At 52.6% G+C, this 21,709-nt stretch overlaps 1 protein-coding gene across 1 annotated transcript in view; it reads right to left on the reverse strand.

Moving 5' to 3' along the window:
* Window positions 1–678: 678 nt before the first annotated feature.
* The window catches only part of RNF43 (ring finger protein 43), a 58,304-nt gene continuing 37,273 nt past the window's right edge, over window positions 679–21,709 (reverse strand). Inside the window, exons 2-9 of the mRNA XM_076354724.1 lie at window positions 16,965–17,087; window positions 12,548–12,622; window positions 11,100–11,231; window positions 10,473–10,574; window positions 9,646–9,801; window positions 8,950–9,052; window positions 6,949–8,478; window positions 679–769 (exon numbers count right to left, since the gene is read on the reverse strand). Of these exons, the coding sequence (XP_076210839.1) occupies window positions 726–769; window positions 6,949–8,478; window positions 8,950–9,052; window positions 9,646–9,801; window positions 10,473–10,574; window positions 11,100–11,231; window positions 12,548–12,622; window positions 16,965–17,087 (2,265 nt within the window). The 3' untranslated portion in view covers window positions 679–725. The remainder of the gene's footprint in view (window positions 770–6,948; window positions 8,479–8,949; window positions 9,053–9,645; window positions 9,802–10,472; window positions 10,575–11,099; window positions 11,232–12,547; window positions 12,623–16,964; window positions 17,088–21,709) is intronic.

Below are 21,709 nucleotides of genomic sequence, written 5' to 3' on the forward strand. Positions count from 1 at the left end.
GACATTGTCCCTGTGTCTTCACCTCTCCTGCTGCTGGCAAAACGCAGCAAATGGCCGAGATGGCGTCAGCTGAGGGACAATGAAGTGATCAAAAGTGGTGAGAGCTGTTGGTTTCCAATGAAGTCAGAAGAAGCACCTTGCAGGGCAGACCTGTGAGTGGTGAGATGGAGGATAGCTTGTTCCTGTGTCTGAAATAAGAGTGGAAAAGTTAAATGAAGAAGTCTGGCTTTTGACCTAAGTGAGGAAATGAAGTCAGGAGCTACCAGGCCACAGAAAGTCATTTCTGCAGCTTTTGGTCTCGAAGGCTTGTTTATTTTTGAAGTGTTTAGCAACACTTTCTGTGGCATGAACATGCCAAAATAGCAGCTTGCACTCACTCCGCGAGCTCTCCAGCTGGTGACTCTCAAGACCGGTCTCTGAGCGAACCAGCCCACGCAGACAGATGCCACAGGATGAAGATGGGCTACCTGTGCCTTCAAAGGAGAAGGGGACCTGGAGAACACGGCTCTGTGTTTGTGTGACCATCGCAGCGTGGGAACATGTGAGGAGACCACAAGTGTCACATTGCTTATTTGCAGTCTGCATCTTGGCGTGGGCCATGCAGGTCAGGGCTGGTTATTACACGTTGCCTGTGCAGAGAGCAAGATGTGAGCGCCTCTACGGCTGGTACGCTGAACATCTTTGTCCACTCCCACTCTCCAGTAAGCAAACAGGCCAGTGTTTTATTAAACTGAGTGTTCATGGACATCCTGGACCTCCTCTTCAGATCCTGCATTCAAAGAAAAGGAAAAAGAAAAGTGTCAGCTACAACTAGCTGAAAATTCCCGGACTCTGCCGCTGCTGGGGCCTTGACCCTGCAATACAGAGAACAGATGCTGCAGTGAAAGCCACTAAGGTTCTCCCAGTATTTTAGAGGGACTTTTTTGGCCACCTCCCCAATCAGTTTATTCCTCTAAGTTAAAGCACAATAAAACGTAAAGATAAGCTGTCAAGCTACTCTTTAAATATTTCAGCAGATACAGGCTAAGGGCATGGTGCACCCCAGGATTCACATCGCTACTAGATGTTTGCTTTTGAGGCTTTTTGATGTTTGCTCTTTGAGGAAAATCTGTACAGCCGTTTTAAAAATTATTAGCAACAGAAAATAACACCGATTCATATCCATGGCAGCACCTTCCAGGGACAGGGGACAACAACAACAGAAACTCCAGACAACAAAAGCAGACTGCAAGTGATGTGTGCATGCAAGAAAGGGATGGCACATGCGTTTCACGTTGTTCAAGAGGTTGCACAAATTGCTTCTGAGTCCCAAACACGCCAAACCCAACGAGCAGTGGTTGGCCACAAACGCCAATCCCTCATGCCCGGCCAGCAAGGACTGCAGCTCATGCTCTTCACCAGCCCCTTCCGCCCGGTGAATTATTGACAGGCGAGTGCTGAGTAGTTTACTCTGAAACATTCAACATAAGGGCTGCCTAGAAATGGTGCACCCCGAGTTACTGCTTCAGATAGTCCCTTTCTCTCTTAAGTGCCTGAGCGTTGATGCACACACCACGGTTCCTTTCCCAGATGTCTCTCGAGTCTGCCCAGAGCTCTCACGCAGGGTCAGCATAGCCCAGGAAAGGCATACATGCATTATTTTTCACACTTCCCTTTTCCTGAATGTTCCTGAGATCAAAAGGAAACAAATGTCCGTATATTCATAGAGAGCAATTCAAAACAACTCTTCAAAACAGTCACAGCTAATTCTTGTTTGTTATAAATCACCAGCTGTAGGAACAGGACCTCTGAAAATTAAATATATGGGAAGAAAACAAACAAATGAGATTCTGCTTTGAAAATGTAGCTAACCGACATGGGAAAACTAATGCACAGACACAGTGTTATACATATACCTATGTGTGCACGCGTGGCCAAAGTACCAGAAGACAGAGTTTGAGCGTATCTGGCATTTGTGATTTGTGTCACCGGTACATTGAATAAGTCATTGCCAACTGCTTGTCATGTACACCAGCTTATGTGCAACGCAAAAGAGACTGTACAGCTTTGATCACTCTGTGATCAGTCAGATGCCCGGAGTCTCAAATAACATTATTAAAATATTTTCTGAAAACCCGTGCCTGTGTGAGTGTCCCGTTACACAAACAGAAAGGAAGGTTAAAGAAAGGTCTTGAATTGGGAGAGGTGGTAGAGCCTCAGCTGCTGAACTGGCCATCGAGACCCACACAGGGCAATGACCTGAAGGGGCACACCTTGGTGATACAACAGAAATCTTGTTCTTTGGGTATTAGGTTTTAACGGCGGGCTTTTTCTGCCCTCTAATCCCTTTCCCCCTCTCTAGTAAAGATCAAAGACATGACATGAAAGGGAATGGCTAAGAGGATGAGCAGGAGATGGAGGAGAGGGGGAGGATGCTGACAGCGTGCTGCAGGAGGTGAGATTTCCCAGAGAGAGAAATCAAGATATTTCATCAGCCTGCGCTGGGAGTAATCTGGCTGTTCTGGGACGAGATCCATACGTGCTGGGGTGGTTTAGGAAGCCATCTAGCTGTAATTCACTGCTAGTTGTCTGACTTCTCTTAAAAGGATCCATTCAGCATTGCTTGAGGATTGATTCTTCAGTGAAACAACTCCCAGGTATAGTCTCCCAGGCAAGAGAGGCAGGGATGTATCTTTATGCAAACCCCACCAAGAAAAGCTGGTGGAGGTGCTCAAGGAAGTGGCATAAACTCCAAGATCATGCAAGCATCTTTGGGATCATCTGCGGTGCCCTGGCGATGGCTGCGGGCAGCGTTATTCCCTGCGATGCCAGCGCATGGCACTGCCTGCACAAGCGGAGTTTCTCCAGGGGCTGTGGACCAAGATTCAGCCTCACCTTGCAGCTGGGTGAGGTAAGCACACACCTGGAGGGTGCTGCATCCCACAGGAGCACCGTCAGCTTCTGGAAACCCTGGTTTAGGGACTTCCTGAGCCAGAGAGTGTATTTGCATCTCTGCATTTCATAGCTCTTGATCTAGGCTCTCGAACCCATTTTACTTCTGGCACCTACGACCTCTGGGCAATGAGCACCAGTTTCACTACACACCGCGTGTTACCTTATTGGGTGTTTTAAAGCTTCTGGTTCCCATTTGATGCCAGCACTTATTTTGTTATAAGCACCAGTGAGTCTCTCTTATCTGCCTTCTCCCCTGCTCTCCTGATTTCATATCCTCTCTTTCATATCCTCTGCTAATCATCTTTTTCCCACATGAAAGTCTCCATATTCTTTCTGTTTTCTCAGAAAAATCTCATCGTTGTGATTGTACTCGATACCTTTGTGCACTTCTCCCAAGTCTGCTACATCCTTTTTTGAGAAGCGGTGATCAGTGGTGGATGCTAGCTGTGAAAGCACCACGGACTTACGCAGCTGCATAATGGCACTTTCTGCTTGTCCCACATTTGTTCCCAGCTAGCTCCTAATAATAATTAGATTTTTACTTAGAAGCGGTTCTGCTCATGTGTGGCATTTTGTGCTACTTACATGGGATTTCATCCACTACTCTATTGCCCAATAACTCAGCAACAGGAGATCCTCCTGTAACGCTTTGTGACCAGTTTTAAAGCTGACAGTCCTGAAGGATTTTGTCTTTTATAAACTTTGCTATCTCCTCCCCTTGTCCAGGATATTTATGAGCTTGCTGAAAGGTGCAGACAGTTGGAGAACTCCACTTTTCTCCTTCTCCAACTTTCCTCCATTAAGACTGATCTGCACTTTGTCTCCTATTTTTTAGCGAGTTATTTACCTATGACAGCACCTTCCCTTTTATCCTTTGAGAGCTTCATTCCCCTAAAAGATCTGTGAGGCATTATCTCTCTCTGCAAAAGTTGTGTTGCCTCCTCCCCTGGTTTTCACATTTAGCCATGTGCCTACAAGTCAGTCCCTGCGTTTGAATTTTTAACAATTTGCTTGGCAGGAAAGTCAGGCTCATCGTTCTGTGGCTTCAGCTATTTCAAGCTGATATTGCCCTCAGCTCTTCCTTCTGGCTCTGGGCATGGGTAACAGACTGCAGTCCACGTTTGTGATTTAGCAGTTTTGTGCTTGAGCCCCTGCACAATGCCTGGGTAAGTGATCTGTAGCCCTGGCAATTTGTTACTATCCACTTTATTGATGCGTTTCAGAAATGCTCAAACTGATGATTTGATTTATGAGGGATCCTCTACCCCATGCCCTGGACAGAGACGTCCCAGGGTGAGAACCTCCTCAAGCACTTCCACGCTGATCACTAATGCAATAAATGCAGTTTGCTCTTCTGCTATGCAGTTACAGCCCTTGAACATCCCTCTTAGACCTGCGTTACTCCCTGGACCTGCATAGCCTCTGGCAGCCTTCTTCCTTCTGACGGAGTTGAAAACGTTTGCATTAATAGCCTCTCTTTTTTCACAAGTTGTTCATAAAAATCTTTCCTGGCCTGCCTCACTTAGCTTTGCATCCAACTCTTTTCTGATTTCTTGGTCTAGGCACACCTTCGCTTTGGAAGAACGGCTTCTTGCTTCTAATTGCTCTGCTGCTTGGCCAGCCCTTTTCTGGGGCTTTAAATGATCCATGTGCCCAAAAGCATCTTATTCTTTTGACTGCTTCTTTTAGTATTATTTGAAGAAGGTTCTCATGTATATGTCGGCTCCTCTTTTGCTGCCTGTGCTAATGCAGTGTATTATGCCCCTAATACTCCTCCTACTTAGGCGCAACTGGGGATTTTTGTGTTACTTGTCATTGGACTTTACACTCTCCTTAAAGCATAGTGTCCCTCCCATGCCACCAGAAGAGACACACTCTTCTGCTCTCTGTAATTTCACCTGGGAATTACAGGGTCCCACTGTTTGTTTGGGGTTTTTTAAACTGGGTTTCTGAAAAGTTTATGTCAAAACTTTAATTTAAAGCCGGGCTTTCTAATTCATCCGCTTACATTTTTAGCCTTACAACATCTATCTAGAGGCATATATGCATTTCTCCTTGGTCTCCTTGTCTATTTTTTGTGTCCTGCTTACATGGGACTGTCTGTTGAGATTGTTCTTTGCTCTTTTTACTTGTTCTCTCTTGGTTTATGTCCAGTCCCTTTCTAAGATAAAGAACCGATGTGATTATAACTCAGAGGTTGTGTTATGTCAACCAACGTGTTTTCAGCTTGATGGCTTTTCTGCATAAGCCCTGCATGAGCTTCCGCTGTCTTCAACTGTCCTCAGTTCCTCATAAAGTTAAATCCTTCCTTTCTATGTATTTTCTCAATCTTACAAGGAGATTCTGACTCTCTGGCTAGTCCTGAAAGCATCCACAGAAGCTACTGCAGTCAAATAGACATAGACTCACACTGCTTTCAAACACATTGGTCCTTCTAGCTCCTGGTGAAGGGCGGTAAGAGGGAACAAAGGCTGTGTGTGCTTGGCAAAGCACGCTGGCACTGGCTCTGGGTGGGTGTCAGAGAGCCTTCCCCCATCGCGCCATCAGGAGGTGGACACAGATGTGGGCTGCTGGGACTGTCTACAAAGAGACAGAGGCATCACAGCACGAACCCTTGCAATGCCCTGGACGCTGCAGCACCCAGCACCCTGCGTTAGGTGCACAGACTCCTGTTCTGGTGGCTTGGGGAGTCCTCCCAGTTTCATTTTGAAATGGGAGCTCAAAGTAACTCCTGAGCAGCCTGCCCTCACGCCAGGAGGGCTCTCTCCATGTGGAGGTCCCCTGCCGTGATCCTGGGAGGGCTGTCCCCTGGGGATATCGCTGCCCACCACCTCCAACTCAGGGGACGTCAGCACTCAGAGGTACCTGCAAACCAGAGAGACATCTCTGCCCTTATCTCTCAAAACGGCAGCATCCCTCCGGGCCCTTTGAAGAACCTCCCGTATCACCTATCTGCAGTGTCAGGCACTTCTGCGCCTGGGAAAAAAAAATCTGTTCCTGGGAGTCTGGGAGCCTGGAGCGCCGCAGGCAGCCAGCACCGTGCCCCATCCAGCCTCTCCCCCTTCCCTGCTGCCTCCTCGGCAGGCGCTCCACCACCAGGAGCCTGGGTGTGGTGTAGGGCTGGATAGACGAGCATGGGGAGGAAGTTATTATCTCCGTGGCACAATGGGCACGGTGAGTCACGAGTTCAAGACCAGCATTTTAACAGAAATTAGGCAGCTAGATCTGTATTTGGTACCTAAATCAAAACGATTTGCCCGAGGACCTACAATGAGTCAGTGGCAGGGTGAGGAAGGGAGCCAGGCTCTGCTCGGAGCCAGCACCTGCCCATGCTGACGCGCAGGTTGCTGTATTCAGAAAAGCCTGAGAGAGCAAGACCGGGAGCTAAACTCAGTTAGGTTCTTTCAAACAGTCTCAAACGCATTTTCCCTCTCTCAGTGAGAGATGGGCAGCGGTTAGGCAAAAGGCCAAACTTTAATTACATCTGATTTCCAAAAGACACTAAAAAGCAACTCCCACGCAACAGAGGCAGGTGAGAAATGAGGGATGTGCAAATCCACAAACTCATTTAGTCTGTTCTACTACGCACACTTCCTTCCTTATTGATTCCAGTTAGCTGGGTTTGGCTAAAACAACTAGAGCCCAATAAGCCTTAACAATAATGGCTCTGCCAGTAAGACATCCAGACTGATGTAAGGACACTGAGAAACGTGGTCCCACCCCTTCCTTTGGGAGAATTCCAGCTGCTAGAGATGTTTAGCTAAAAATAGCCCCCTTATTTCTCATTTGTATTATTTTAGGACGAGACTGCAGGGTTTGGTGCACTCATTAACAGACTTGCTAATTGTTCAGGCCATCATCTCCAGACAGGTGAGCTCCGAATCGCTTCTGTTGTCAGTGGTCCTGTAGGAAAGCCCACCGTGAAGGTACCAGGTCTACTGGCAGTCAGAGTACCTTCAGCAAACCACCCTCATTCGCCTGCTTGCTGCAAGAGGAGGCAAACACCAGACTTACCCTGACTACCCTGCTGAGACGGGCAGTGAAGGTGAAGACTCAGACTGTGTCTGGGGGTGCCCGTCCCTGAGAAATCAGCAGGAACCGTGCGGTTTCCCTCCCGTCCTGACAACCCCTCCTCCTGTTTTTTCAGCTCTGAGACAGACTGCGGCACTAAACACTTCCAGAGCGGCCGAGAGCCCGAGCCGCAGGGCAGGGGAGCGCTTGGGATCAGGGGCTGGACTTCGGGCGAGCAGCGGTAGCCAGCGGGATGGCCATGAGGAACGTGAGCATCGCAGGCTTTGGGCAAGGCTGAGTCCTCGGGCAGGAGAGTGGGGTCGGGCTCCAGGGGACACTTTCTTTTCCTTCGGTGATGACGGCTCTGTAAGCTGTGTCTCAGGGGCAGTGGGACAGGGGATGTGCCAGCTGCTCCCAATTGTCTGTTGGCATCTACACCGAAGTCCAACCTGTTTGGAGAAGCGGAGCGGGCATGAGGGGGCTCCTGGCCTTGCTGGGGACAGGCTGGCTGTCCTGCCGGAGATGCCTCCTGTAGCACAGCGCTGCTTTCCAGAGGCTGCTGACACTGATGGCTTTTCTCAGTCCTCTTTTGTGTCCGAGCACCGTGGAAGCCAACCTTGGCCCCAGAGTACCGGGATTTGCGCTGCCCAGGCCCCTGCCCGGCCCGCCCGGGTGGACACTCTGCGTCTCTTCTGTAGTGATGGTGCTGGTGGTGGTGGTAGTGGACGTGGCTGAGCACCTGGGGCTTGGCCGGAGCAGCACCCCCAGGCACCATCAGGTCCAAGGACCTGGGCCGCGTCTCCCTCGGCGGCCGCAGTTGCTCCTGGCCGTTGTCCGTGGCAGGTCCCTCCGAGCTGCAGTACACGAAGGGGTCGTAGTCGCTGCTGAGGGAGCTGCGGAAAGTGGAGCAGCTGCCGTGGATGCCCTGCAGACTGACGTCCGTGCAGTTCAACATGGAGTCACTGGAGGAACCGTGGCACGGCCCCGAGCTGGAGTCACTGCCCGGCCCATCTGCCAAGTACCCGCTGTGCTCCGTGAGATAACTCTCCCCGGAGCCGCTGCTGTTGTGCTGGTGCCCGTGGCTGCCACCCCGGCGCAGGGCGGGTGCACGGTGCTGCTTCTGTGCCAGGGCTGCCTTGAGCCCCAGGCAGGGGAGCTGGGGCTGGAGAGAACAAGTCCTGTGGGGTGGCAGCGTCTGCCTGCACACCGAGGGGTTGGGATGCTGCTGGCCCAGCAAGCCCGGGGCCAGAGGGGATGGGTGGCCGCAGGCGAGCAGGGAGGTGGCTGGCCTGTAGGGCATGTAGTGGATGGTGCCAAAATCTAGCTGGGAGAGCTCTGGAGAGTGGAAGAAGGGGTTGCCATGGGCTGGCTCTGGGGGAAAGCTCCTGAGGTTCCTCTGAGGATACGCGTGTGGGAGGTGGTAAAGGGCATGTCCCGGGTGCTGGCGGAAAAGGTGGAGTCGCCGTCCGGGCTCCATGTCCTGAGGGGCCAGCCTGGAGCCAGCGACCGTGGCCTGGTCCACCGAGTCTCTGGCTATGGAGAGAGAAGGGAGCATCCAGCATACGTCCCACAGCCCAGCTGCAGTAGCCCCAGCACTGGCGAGCCTCCTCCACTGCACTCCCACTACGGTCCCACGTCCCACCCGTGCCCTGCAACTCCTCACTGCCACCACCAAACCATCTTGATGGTCCTTCACACTCAGCACCCTCCCTGCTGCCCCGACCCTCAGATCCCACCTCCCTTCCCCACAGGTCCCAGGACTGGAAACCTCTCCTCTTGGCGCAGGTCCCAGCCCAAGCCCAGCACCTCGCTGTACACTGGGGGGGCTCACGCACAGCGACCCCTCTCCATGCACACACCACCCTGTACACCCACGCGCACAGAGACACATGCTCCTGCTGACGCACTGACTGTATACATCGCCCAAGGGTACATGGAGCTCCTGGGCACAACCCCGGCACCCAACCCCATCCCTGGCCGGGAAAAGCTGTGTCTGAGCCCTACCAAGAATATTGAACATGCAAAGCGGACACGTGTGGTGTTGCTGCAGCCAGGGGTCAACGCACTCCCGGTGAAACTCATGGGAGCACGAGATGATCCGCAGTTCCTAGAGAGAGGCGGAGAGAAGAGGAGGAGTGTGAGCAAGGAGAACCATGTCCCAAGACCTGCATGGGTCCTTCTTGATGGAAGTGAGCCTTGTAGGATGGAAAGATGTCTAACGGCGAGCGATCTGCAACCCAGCTTTGCATGGTGGAGGCTGTGCAGCAGCCTGGCAGCTCTGGTTCTGCTCGCTGTGTCCAGCCCTGGGGTGTGAAGCCCTCGGCTTCACAGAGGTGCTAGCCCTCGGGAATAGGGGGGTTTCAGGCTGAGTGCTTTGGAGAAGCAAACCCCACTTTTGCCCCGTTGGTTCAACACGGACGCATTATGGACATTTTACCCTACAGCGACAGCTGGAGACCCGTCTTCAGGGACTCTGAATCTGCAGGCAAGTGACTTCAGCAGGGGCAGGGCTTTTTTGGCCAAGGGGCAGGCAGACCTCCATCGATGCCGGTCCTTTCCCAGCCCTCAGGAGTTGCTGAAGGAAACATCCCAAGGGCCTCCCGCCCCTGCCAGACCGCTCAGCTCCCACCGCAGCTCCCACTTGACTGCGGCCGGGAAGCTGAGCACCGTGGCTAACCAGCAGCCGTGCCCGCAGCCTACCTGGCCCTCGCTGAACTCCTCCAGGCAAATCGCACAGACCGGGGCTGAGCTGCAGCTGCTGGCCGAGTCCCACCGCGACGCCTGCCGGCACCTTGCCTGGTACTTGCGCGTGGCCAGCTGCCCGATGGCCTGCATGGTCTGCTGCTGCAAGGAGTCCTGCCAGGGAGAAAGGAGGCTTTAAGGAGAGGCTCAGCCTTACACTGCCGTACTTCTCATTGCCCTTCCATTTTCAAAATGGGATTATCAGGAATTTAGGGGTGATACTTATTTCCAGAGGTGACTTTTCGTCTAACCTGACTTAGCCAGAGTAGGCTTTGTCACCAGCAGGAGACATCTGGCACTGGCCATTCAAAATCACTCAGCAGTGCTGAAATTTTGAGCCCCAAAGGCTTGTCTTTCTGTAGGACAAATGGGGTATTCTCAAATCTGGAAATACATCTGACTCTGGAAAGACGATTATTTAATTTGTTAGTTTCTATTAAAAATACTAAATCTTCTACTCTCTACCAATACAGACAATACTGTTAAAATCAAGAGCTTGTGGGCCAGCTCTGCAGCTTTGGGTGCTGGGACAAGCTCTGAAAGGGGCTGGGACTGCAGGCCGCAGTGCTGGTGGGACGGCAGAAGGAGGGCAAGGCCCATCCCACCCCACAGGGGATGCTGCCAGCCCATCTCGGGATCACTCCGCTCATCCCTGGGCCACTCCTGCCTCATGTGGCCACATCTTCAGTTCACACAGAGGCACATTTCCCCTCCCAAACTGTGTCTGTTCCTGCCCTTCATGCATTTCTGTTTGCTCAGATACATCTGCTCCGTGAGATTCCTACCTGAGTCCTGTTCAGCTGGCACTTTGTGCGGACAACAAAAATCAAAATTATGACGACCACAGTGCTGACCACCGTGAGAAGAATCCACACGTCGTAGTCTGGCTGTTGGATAAAACAGGAAAGAAATTACTCTTGTGTGGCAGGGGTGGGAATTAGAGGCTAGGCAGGGGAATCCCGATCTCCTCCTCTCATCAGCCTTTGAATACATGATCCTTGGCCAAGCTCTACCTCCTTGCTCTTTACAGCTAAAAGAAAAAGGGTTCAGTCTTTTCTGCACATTCCAGCAGGAATGAAATTTCTTTGTCTTGCAGCATCTCAGCTCCCTAGAGGCCATGGTCTAAGGTAGCACAAGATGAGAAAACCAAGGCTTGGTCTCACCTGAAGAGACAGGGAATCCCCTCACCTCACTCGTGACATTTAAGCAAAAGAAACTAAATAAACTGAAAGTGCTCTTGAGCCTTTATTTGCAGCACGTCATCCGAATGCTGCAGATGGGCAGCTCCTGCAAAGGGCTGTGATCTTCGTCCCTGGGGAGGAAAGCTCAGCATCTTTGGGAAAGTCCTATTCCATGGCACAGCAGCTTGGGAGGGAGGATACAGAAGGCAGTGGGAATGGTGTGTCGCTCACCCAAGCTGGTGGCTCCTTGACCTCTATCTTCACGTGGGCCTCTCTGTTCTTGTTCACGACGCCCATGAGAAGCTCAGCATCGTGGCCCCTGATCAGAACCACAGGCTGACTCAGACCTCTGGGCTTTCTCAGCTGTAAAGAAACAAACACAGTGAGAGATGGTCCGGAACAGCCTGAAACAAGGACTATCCTGGCCCCCCAGGCACGTTTGGTTCCTCCCGGTGCTTCTTGCACACACTTTAGAGACTGCTCCCTCAAACTTGCACTATCCCTCTATAATGAAATCAGATGGAAGCTCCTCCTCTTTTACCAACTCTTCAGCATGGCTTTCTTCATTTCCTCTGATGGTGCCTCCTCACACACAGCTGGACACTGCTCAGTGTCTCTTGTGCTCCTCTTTCAAGCCTGCGTGCAAAAGTTCTTGGTCTCTCCTCTTCCATGTGGTAACTGCCAACAACACTGCCGAGTGCTGCCTTCGCTACAGAAATGCTTCCTCTTCTCTTCCTGTGAGACCCATCAGTGCTCCCCCTCCTCCCTCTGTGATCTGCAGGACATTCTGTTTGTTTCTGATCATACCGGCAGTTTTCCACCACGGTCCAGGCAGCCTGGCACGGGCTGGCTCAGCAAGTGTCCGAGTCTGCCCTCTCCTCCAGACTGACCTGAATCAGGGTGGCCATCTGACCCACTAACCACTTCCCATACCCTTACCGAGCAACCTCAGCATCACCTCACGGGCCTGCACTCGCTGCTGCATTTCTCTGGCATCAGAAATTAAGTTGTAAGTGCATGAAAGAGCCACGAGGGATGGATCCAGTGAGCAGGAGTCAGCCCAGAGTTTTGATAAGCTCAGGCACCAGCTCCCCTATCTGTCCTCTTATCTAATGCTGGATGCTTTTCATTATCCCTTCATTATTTCCACGGGGAACCTATTCCTTTCCAGAGATGACAGCAGTGCTGGTGGAAGGGACCTCTGGAGGTCTCTAAACCAATGTTAAACTTGCAGCAGGAGTATCACCAACAACATAGCAGGGTGGCTGTGACTTCGGCTTGAAAACTCGAGAAATCATCTTTCCCCTAAGGTACACCAGGGCTGTCTGCACTAGATGGGATCGGGTAATCTGTGACTTCCCAAGAGGAAGCGTCCAGCTCCTGGCAGAAAAGCTCGATTGACCAGACAATGTCCTTTAAGAGCAGCAAGGTGCTGTTCGCAAGCTGCTGGCCTGCTTGTGCTGTGTGGAGACCTGGACATGCCATGGAGTGAGCACAAGAGAAAAGCACTGTCTGTGTGCATGGATGAGCTGGGTAAGAGCTAATGCTCAAAGCCAGCCTGCAGTATCCTCCTGGGACCTCCCACTGCGTGTTGGTGGCTGGTGGCTCCTGACCTGGGCACATTTTGGGATGGGACAGGGGCACTGTGGTTTAGCTGATAATATCAACGGGGTTTGTACCTGATCAGCAGCGCTTTCATCATCGGTAATGTCAAAAAGGATTGCACGCGCTCCACGCTCCCCCGCCAGCTTTGCCTGTCCAAAAGAATAGAAGCTTCAGTGGACATTTTGTATTGTACATCTGTATTAACATCTACCACTTGGATATGTATCTGCCTCCCTGGCTCTTCACAGGAGAAAGAAGCACCTGCTGCTTAGATTGAGAAAACAGTTTACAACTTGGTTTCTGTACTTGCGTTGAGCTGCAGTGCCTGCTCTTGCTAGAGCTCTGCAGTTCATGGATGGTTTCTCCCTATAGTTGTGGAGGCAAATTAATTGGTGGGCTTGCAGTCACAGCAACCCATAAACCTACACACCAAATTCCTCAGCTGTCTGTGCCATGTGCCCCTTTGCTTCAGAGCTGGATTTGCTGGGGGGTGATCTGCAGCCCCATTAGCCTTGCTGACCGCTACGCAACACTCCCGTCCCAGGAGAGCAGAAACCTCTACAGGTCCCCACTTCTCACTGTGGCTGCACCGGCCGTGGGCTGTCTATGGGCCTGACTCATGTACACATTGCTCTCCCTGGTCCCTGTCCCCCACTTTCATCAGGGAGAAGCTCAGGCGATGCCTGGGCTGCAGGTTTGGTCTAGGATTAGGAGTGGGATGGCTTTTCACAGCCCACCGGTTGCTGCAGTCCGAGGAGGACAGCCTTGAGACCCACCCAAATGAGTATACATGCCACCCTGCTGAGGTCAAAGCACACTGCCTGGGGGACCTTGCAGGGTCACCCACGTCCTCCTAGCAAGCCCTTCGAGCCCTCCAGGCAGGCAGAGGCAGCCTCTTGTGAAAGGGAGACAGGAACGTGAACAAAGTGCAGGGCTGGGCTGCTGTTACTCATGCGGAGCCCTTTGATCTGCGCGTCCCCGAGCGCCTGTGCAAACAGGGAGCTGCCGGAGCTGCTGCAGCAGTTTACCCACTGCATTGCCAAACCCCAGCTCAGGGGCCAGAGGTCAGCGCTGCCGCTTCCCAGCTGCAATATCAAACGCCAGGCGCCGGCTGAGTGAAGGGAAGGGGCATTCCCAGCGCAGCAAGCAGCGGCAGAGCAGGTTCAGCTCCATCCCTCGCTCGCAGGTGCTGGTCACCTCCACGCACCTTGTCGGGGAGAAGCTGGGTGACAGAGGTGGATGCCTGGGTCTGGGGACAGGGACGAGGATGTGAATGGAGGCGCGGATGGTCAGGAAGACCACAGAGGCAGGGCTGAAGGCTCTGAGTTGCTGATAGGATTTGACACTCTTGGGTTTGGTATACCAGATGGGGAAGCTGGAAAAGTGGGATCAGAGGCTCGGAGCAGGGATCAGAGACCGGGGTCCTGCCTGGGATCAAAGGAGCCTCAGCGTTTGCCAGCACCGAAGAAGAAACAGGACTTTCAGGTAGTTACTTCCACTCGTTGGAGCCAGTCAAGCTTTGATGAACAATGAACAGCTCTACAAAGATTTTATCCTGCTAAAGACACCGACGATGGGGAAACGAACAACTGAGACTGGACAAGTGACTCTTCCCAACATCTTTCTGACTCCTGTTACAAAGGACACAACTTTTGTTCAAGCTATTCACAACCTGCTTGCTGCGATCATTTTCTTAGCGCTTGCTGTCTTTGCATCGGATATCTTCAGCCACATGGCACAGCTGGCCTCCCTCTTTGAGGACTGAAACATTTTGGTGCAAATATGTATTTACAGGATGATGTAGGGGGTTTCAGCAGTCTGTCAACCAGCCTTGCAATGAATGGTTCACTCAGAAAAAAAAATACACCAAAAAAATTACAAATGATGCATCTGAAAGAAAAATAAATCACTTTGAATTGATTCCAGAGGTATTTTCCATGCCTTCCTCTCCCCTTGCAGACCAAACACCTTCCCTACTGGTTTTAGCTTTGGATGCTGAAGCAGTGCTAGAATTTAAGAGAGGAGAAGCAGAAAAGTGCATCAGGTGGCTGGTGGAGTTATCCTCCTGCTGGGCTGGACGGGGTTGTCTGTGTGCACTGCTTGGCTGGGTGACAGCTAAAGCAGAGGTTATGATAACACTTTGCACATGGCTACTTTTATCATCATTGATATAGCGCTGCCATTCAACATGCAAAGCTCTACCGCAAGAAACACATGCCAGGAAAACAAGGCTCCTGCTCCAGAGAGCACCAGCCACATCCCACAGCTACATCCCTGTTCGTGAGGAGAAGCATTGTCCAGGGATTTTGAGGAAGAGGTCTGTATGATGTTGGAGGGAAGGAGCTTGGTGGAGGCGTCAGCAGAATGGAGAAGCAGCCAGACAGCAATTGCAGGGGGGTGGAGGAACCAAGGTACAAGGCAGGGCCCGGGGATGTGGCCAGCTTAAGGAGCATCTGCCTGTATTTCATGGCTAAACTAGTCCTGTTTGGGGGGAGAAGAGCTGTGAGCCTCTCTGGGTGAGATCTTGGAGCAGGCCAGCTGCAGGCAGGATGGCAACCGATGTCATGTTCAGCTGGATCTCAAAATCCAGTGTTGGATTCGGCCCTGGTAACAAAGCAGTGACGACTAAAGGCCAGTGAACGGTCACTCTATCAAGTCACGAGCATGGCAATGAACCGAGGGGTTTATCTGCTTTGGAGGGTCAGTGGTCCTGGAGAAGGGATCAAGGCTAGTGAGGATGACCACAGTGCAGCAATGCGCCATGTCTTGTCCTCCCTGTGCAGACCTTCCTCAGCTGATGCCTGGACTCAGTAACACACCGGTACTTCCAGTACTGCGATCGGAGACTCAAAGATTAAAGACAAAACTAGCAGAACACTTTTTAAGCCTTTTAGGTTCTTAAGTGGGAGATGAGCCTTTGAAGCTGCTCCTTCCTCCTGTTCAAGATCCTCCACAGTAGCTTCACTGACCAAACCAGCCATTGCTGCCCCCACCCCCAGCATCCTCCCCTGTGAGATGCGGCAGCCTGGGACCACTATAACGCGATGGTCACGTCTGGATGGACACGGGAGAGTTGGAGTAACCAGCTGTGCTCCCTAAGGCACCTGCAGAGCCCTTGCTCTCATGTCTATCGCAAGCTGCACTGGGAGCCCTTGGGTTCACTCTTTATCCCACCATCCTCGTGCATCACTAACACCCACAGGTGGGACCAGGCCATTTTCCAGATGTGGGGTAACTGATAGCAGGTCGATAACTTCAGCACACTGGCTTGTGCTAACAGCTGGCATCAGCAAACCAAACTTAGGCTTCCACCCTGGTCCGGAAAGGGAAAGGCATTGCTGCCTGGCCGCCCATGCAGCTGGGGGGGAAGCAGCCCCGAGGTGGCAAAATCCATCACAGTATCACATCCCTTCCCTTGCTTTTGTTGCCACAGCCTCTGCAAAAAAAACTGCTGTGCAGGAACAACTGCTTGGTACAAGTTTTGCCTGCCCCCTTCAGCCGAGCTGCAGGGAGGACAGAGAAGGACCCTGACCCCATCCTCAGCACGTCACTACCAGCGGAAAGCAGACAACAGGGGCGGCATCACCTGAATGCAATCCAGATAAAGCCAAGAAGAGCCAAACGAGGTTTTTTTCATGTTTGTACAGTGCTTGTGGAAAATAACACAACATTTAGTACAGAGACAATAAAAGGACACAGTGAGCCACTGAAGAAAAAGCTAATGTTAGCCTTATCCACGCAACTTTATCAGAGACACAAAGATTTTAAGGCTTAAAATGACCCTCGTTCCTGCCTGACTTCCTTATTACCGGAGAATGTACCAGTGACCTCAGCTTTTGACACAGTAGCTGCTGTTTCACTAAGGTACCTCTTTCACAGGAGGCCTGATCTGAAGACCTCTGAGATCTCCCATCCCTTTGTAGGGCAGATGGTGGCCCGCGCTGTTAAAGAGTCACGTCCCACCACTAGTTCTTCTGGTTTGCGCTTGTCTGAATTGCTCAGCACTGATTCTTCACGTGCCTCATCCAGTGAAGTATGACAGTATTATTTTTAAAGGCAGGACCACAGAAGATGTTTTCTGTGTCCATGTTTTCCCACAGGACAGAGGACACGGGGAAACACAAATCCCCCCCAACAGGCCAGCAAGCAAGCGGAGGCTGCAAAACAGGAGGGGCACGAGGCTGCCAGGCAGTAAAGCGTACGGGATGCTGGGGAAAGGTCTGAGCTGTCCTGAGCAGTCAGGTTAGGGAAAACGCCACACCTTTTACAAAGCCAGGCAGTCCAAAAACTAAGGAGGGATAGGTATTGGGGATGGCTGACAGTGTCTCTCCCAAAGGACCGCTTCTGCCAAGGACCCTGCTCTATCCTTGTCCTTTTCTCCACCTTCCAGCAGCTCTTTCCTACCCTGCTGCCTCCTCCTGCTCTCACTCTTTCCTGCACCATGGGTTTCACTTCCCAGGTTGGTGCCATTGGGGGCATTTTTGCACCTACCTTGTTAGCCAGCGACAGGCAGGGGTTGGGATCCCGATCCGGCTGTTCAAGCTTGACAATGGTGATGAATCCCGATTCGGTGTGTTCATCCTCGCTGGTGTTGCACAGGGACAGCGGGTGGGACTGTGGGACAAAAGCAAAAGGGAAACTCAAAACTTGGGGCTCAGCACTGCAAAGGGTGGCTCAAGCCCACCACAAACTCTGTGCCGTAAGGACCTGCCCAGAGGGTGTAGGACACCCCTGCGGTGGGCATCACCACCGCTGCTACATCCCATGGCCCTGTCTGAGTGTTAGTGAGGCTTTGAACGCCACAAGAAGAAAATCATTGTCAAAGTTTTGGTCCATCAGGAAAATGTCCCAGAGAAAGGTGGAGTTTCTACCTTTCTGGTGGCTGCACTCAGGTCTGACTTTGTCCCAGTCATAGCAAAGCCAGGGCAGCCTGTGAGACCACAGCCCTTGACTTCTGGGACAGAGCATCCCAGCAGCACAGGTCCTGGTGCTGCAAGGACTGCCAGCATCCTCGGGCCGCAGGACTCTGCCTGCAGCCAGCTTGCTCCCTGCCAGCCCTCTGGGCAAGGCGAAGGGACCACAACAAAAGCAAACTTCTGGTGCCTTCAGAGAGTCAGCACTTCTTGTTTCTCAGCCACCAAACTCAACAACTTCATGATAAATTTGCAGAGGAGAAGCCAAAGGAAGGAGTGAAAAAACTGAAAGCAGGTAGAGAATTACCAGGAATGAGAAGGGGGAGGAAAAGATCCCAGTAACCACATCCCCAGTGAGTCCTGGAAAAACGTTCATCAGCTTGAGCCAAACCGCTGGCAGCGGGGAGCCGAGGTGGGACAGGGTCGAGGCACCAGGTCTGTGTACACATCTCTGCAGAGCACCCTACAGAAGGGGATATGGTGTGCCCCAGCATGTTATGGGGACACAAGCTGTGGGGCTCACTCCTGTCAGTGGCACTCGGCTTGGGTGTCGGTGATCAAGTCCACTGGAGGTGAGGCTGTCCTGCCGCCGGGGCAGAGCTCGGATGGGCAGTGCCTGCTGCCCATGGCTGCGCCTCACTCCTGTGCATTCACCATCATGATGACATCCACGGAGCGCTGCTCCGATCCCTGCCTGGAAAGTGTGTAATTGCCTCTGATTGTCCAGTCTAGCGGTGGAGGGACAATGGTCTCGCACTGGATGGCAGGAGGTTGAAGGAAACTGCAATTCGGCTTGTTGGCTCCCTCTTGGGAGTCCCATCATCTTGCATGAGCACCCCCAGCTCTTCCTATAAAAGCCATCTGGCTTCCTCCTGTGTGACTACACTGTGGAGTATGAAGCACACAGGTTATGGTACAGAAAAGCCTGTAAATACTAAGGTTGCTGGACAGCTTTTGTTACTGCATCGGTGTGTGGAAGTGTAGGAAACAAGCAAGAAAGCTCAACGTTATAAACCAGGAGGATTGGGCCAGGCTTTGTATCTGGTGTCCATCCAGAAGCATGCCCAGAAGGCTTGCCTACCCTGCAGGTAGTCCTGCAACAGCATCCCAGTGCTGTGAAAAAAGGGCTGTTGTCTTGGCAGACTCAAAAACAAGGAGGAATTGTCAGAGCAGACCAGGGACACCCCTCGCTCTCCATCTGCACTTGGCCATGCCCATGCTGCCCCAGGGGCTGCAAGGCAACGTTGCTCCCATCCTCAGGCTGCTGCATACCCCAGCACGGACCCAGGGCACCCAGAGATGCGGGCTCACCCCTCGGCACGGGGCTGGTGGGAGCTGGGGAACGGGGCAGGCTGGGAAACAGCCAGATGATGTTTCCTCCTCCCTGCCAGCTGCTTATTGCAGAAATCCAGCTGTGGGGGAGAGGGAGAACAGGGTTCATTTCGCCTAACTTCAGACGTGCCGATGTCGCCTTTTAATGTCCGAGCGAGTCGCAGGAACAGGTCGTTCAAGGGAACGCGACTCACCCGGGCTGTTTTTAGTCACGTCCTTCAGGAGGAGGTGCACCATGCCCATTTCTCGCTGCCGACAACAAAGGAGTGTAGGCGATTCGCTCGGATGCAGCCATCTGTATGGAAGCCTTCAAAAGCCGAAGGAGACAAGCAGCACCTCCGCTCACTCGGAGATGCAAAATGTCCTCGTTGGCCCTCCTGGGCACGGGGAGAGGAGAGCTCTGCCTGTTGGAGCCTCTGCGGCTGAAGAGGTCAGGGTGGACAGTGCTAAAATTGGCTGGGGCTGCACGCTCGGAGCTGGTCCAGGTGCAGGTTGGAGCATCCCACCCTGCATCTCCCCACCAGCTCAGAGCCCGCCATCCCCGGGGTCAAGAGATGCCGGTCTTCACCCCAACAGCTCCGGCAAAGCCCCCGGGGCTGCAGCAGGAGCCGCCACCGCTTGGTGGGGCTCTTGGCCGGATCCTGCCCCTCCCCGCCGAGCTCACCGGCTGAGCCCCGCCGGGGGGCTGCGGGGCATCCACGGGGGAGCCGCTCCGGGGCCGCTCTTCTCCCGGCTGCGGCCGCCAAGGTCCCCCCGGAGCCCGGCTGGAGCCCGGCGGAGGCTCCTGCCGCAGACCACAGCTCCGTTATCCCCCATGCCCGAGCAGCCCCCCGCGCTGGCTGCCCGCCTGCGCCTACGCCGACCCCGCAGGCATCGGGGTTTCCCCGGGAGGGTAATTTGCAGAGCTTGCCCCTTTGATGGCACGGTTACACCCATCAGAAAAGTGCAAGGCCCGCTGCTGGCAGTCACGGGGGTGTTTTTGTGCAGCCTGCGCTGTGATACAACCCGGCACCAATTCTGAGTGCACACCGGCACTGGAAAATCAGGAGGCGTTACAAAATCAATGCTACATTTTGTAGCACTGAGTCTTGGGCTACAAAACAAGAATAGGTCTTACAAAGCCACAAAAGCGAGTTAAAATGCTGAGGATTAAAAAAAAAACAGCAAACCCACAACCACAGACATTTGCAAATTGCCTAGATTTTGAGGTAGGTAACACCTACAGTCACAAGGGCATAAAGAAACCAAACCCCAGACCCTCACCTAACCTTCAGAAGCTCGGAGACCAAGGTCTGAGATGGCACCACAAGTATGAGCTAAGACATAACCTGCTACGCTTTAAAATACTGCACAGAGTAGCTTGGCACCGATGAACTGCTGCGTGCCTTTGACTGGCATCCATCTTTCTCTTGGGGTCTTCCTCTCTAATCCATAGTGATATTAGAAGAAAAATGTCAAAATGCTATATAATTTAGACTTCAGACTTAAAGACTCAATTGTACCAAGCCAAGCATCATAAACTCTAGAAATTCAGGTTTCCAGGGAAGCAATCCAATCTGTTACAACTTGGGAGCACCCAGGGAAGGCTCCCAAATAACCCCTTGCTTCACTCAAGCAAGAGCAGGCGCTGCACCCACCAAGACCAACGCGGCATTGAAGTGCCCGTGATCCCGCTGCCTTTACCAAGCAATGTCATTACTTTTGTACTCTGTTTGCTTGACCGGGAGTTCTCTGGCTTTTGGTTAATATATCATTTTAATAATCGCAGAAAAACACAAAACAGGAAACGCAAAGAGCGTGTCTCATGATATTTCTAATAATACAGAGATAACCCTCCTGCCAGCGTTATTGAGCCTTCACCGGCTTGCTCCCGGAGCCCGGAGGAGCCCAGGCCGCCGGCATTGGGGAAGAAGTTGCACCTCCTGGCACTGCTTGGAGCTGTGTCCGACCCTGGGTGAGAATGACTTGGGGTGCTGTGACGTTCCTGGGGCAGTGACTTTACAGAGCAAGGGACAGTCCCGCGTGCTGAGGACGGAGCAGCCTCTCTGTGACGAGGATTGCTGGGCCTGATCACAGCATTAAACACTGGGAATAAGAGCAACGAGCTAAGCTTCTGCAGCTCCAAATGAGCGTGAGGAGCATCTATAAAATGCTGGCAGCTGTTCTGGAAGGGGGACCCAGTCAGTAAATCTGGAGAAAACCTGCTGATGAATGCACCAAAACCTTCCCTTTGATTTTCTATTAAGACTGGGCACTGTGGTCTTTTCCTTTCCTCCTTCCCTCTGGGACACCCACCCTCCCTGGCCAAGCAAGGGTCCTTTGCCTCGGGCATCCCTGCCGGGGCACAACTGCAGCCACAAAGGGCACGGCAGGCAGCCGAGAGCGCCAGGAGAGCAACAGCCACGCAGGATCCCTGCCAGCCGAGACCCTTCCTCACGTGGGCAGCTGCCCGTGGAGCTGAGGCAGACTATTGGCCCCCTCGTTATTCTGTGACGAGTCCCTCATCAGACACTAATCACCTCTGGAGGCTGAGGGTCCAGGTGCCTTCTCAGCACTCTGTACAAGATGACCAGGGGGCAGCTCGGGAGGATTCTTCTTCATGCAAGGGACACACGCCTCATCCACCCAAGCGACATGCTCCACTTGTCTCTGCTCCAGACCACCTCTTCCCTCTCTTCCTACCATCTTCTCCTCCTGTTTGGTGCTATACCAGCAACTCCTCAAGCAGCAGCAAAGCAGCAAGACCTGGCTTTTACTGTCTACATCCTACAACCGCATTTCTTGGCACTGCCACTGCCCCTGACCCTTGCATTATAAGTGAGTTATTATGGCTGCACATTGTGCTCACAGGACAAGAGTAGACTCAAAAAATAATCTAAGGATGACACGGAAAACCAAATATTATGAGATTCCTCAGTGCAGAGGACTCATGCCCCAAGAGGTGGCCCTGGCTGGAGAGTCAGGATCCTTCACTCCCTCTGAAACCAGACC

Source organism: Aptenodytes patagonicus, chromosome 17 (genome assembly GCF_965638725.1).
Source record: "Aptenodytes patagonicus chromosome 17, bAptPat1.pri.cur, whole genome shotgun sequence".
Taxonomy (NCBI): Eukaryota; Metazoa; Chordata; class Aves; order Sphenisciformes; family Spheniscidae; genus Aptenodytes; species Aptenodytes patagonicus.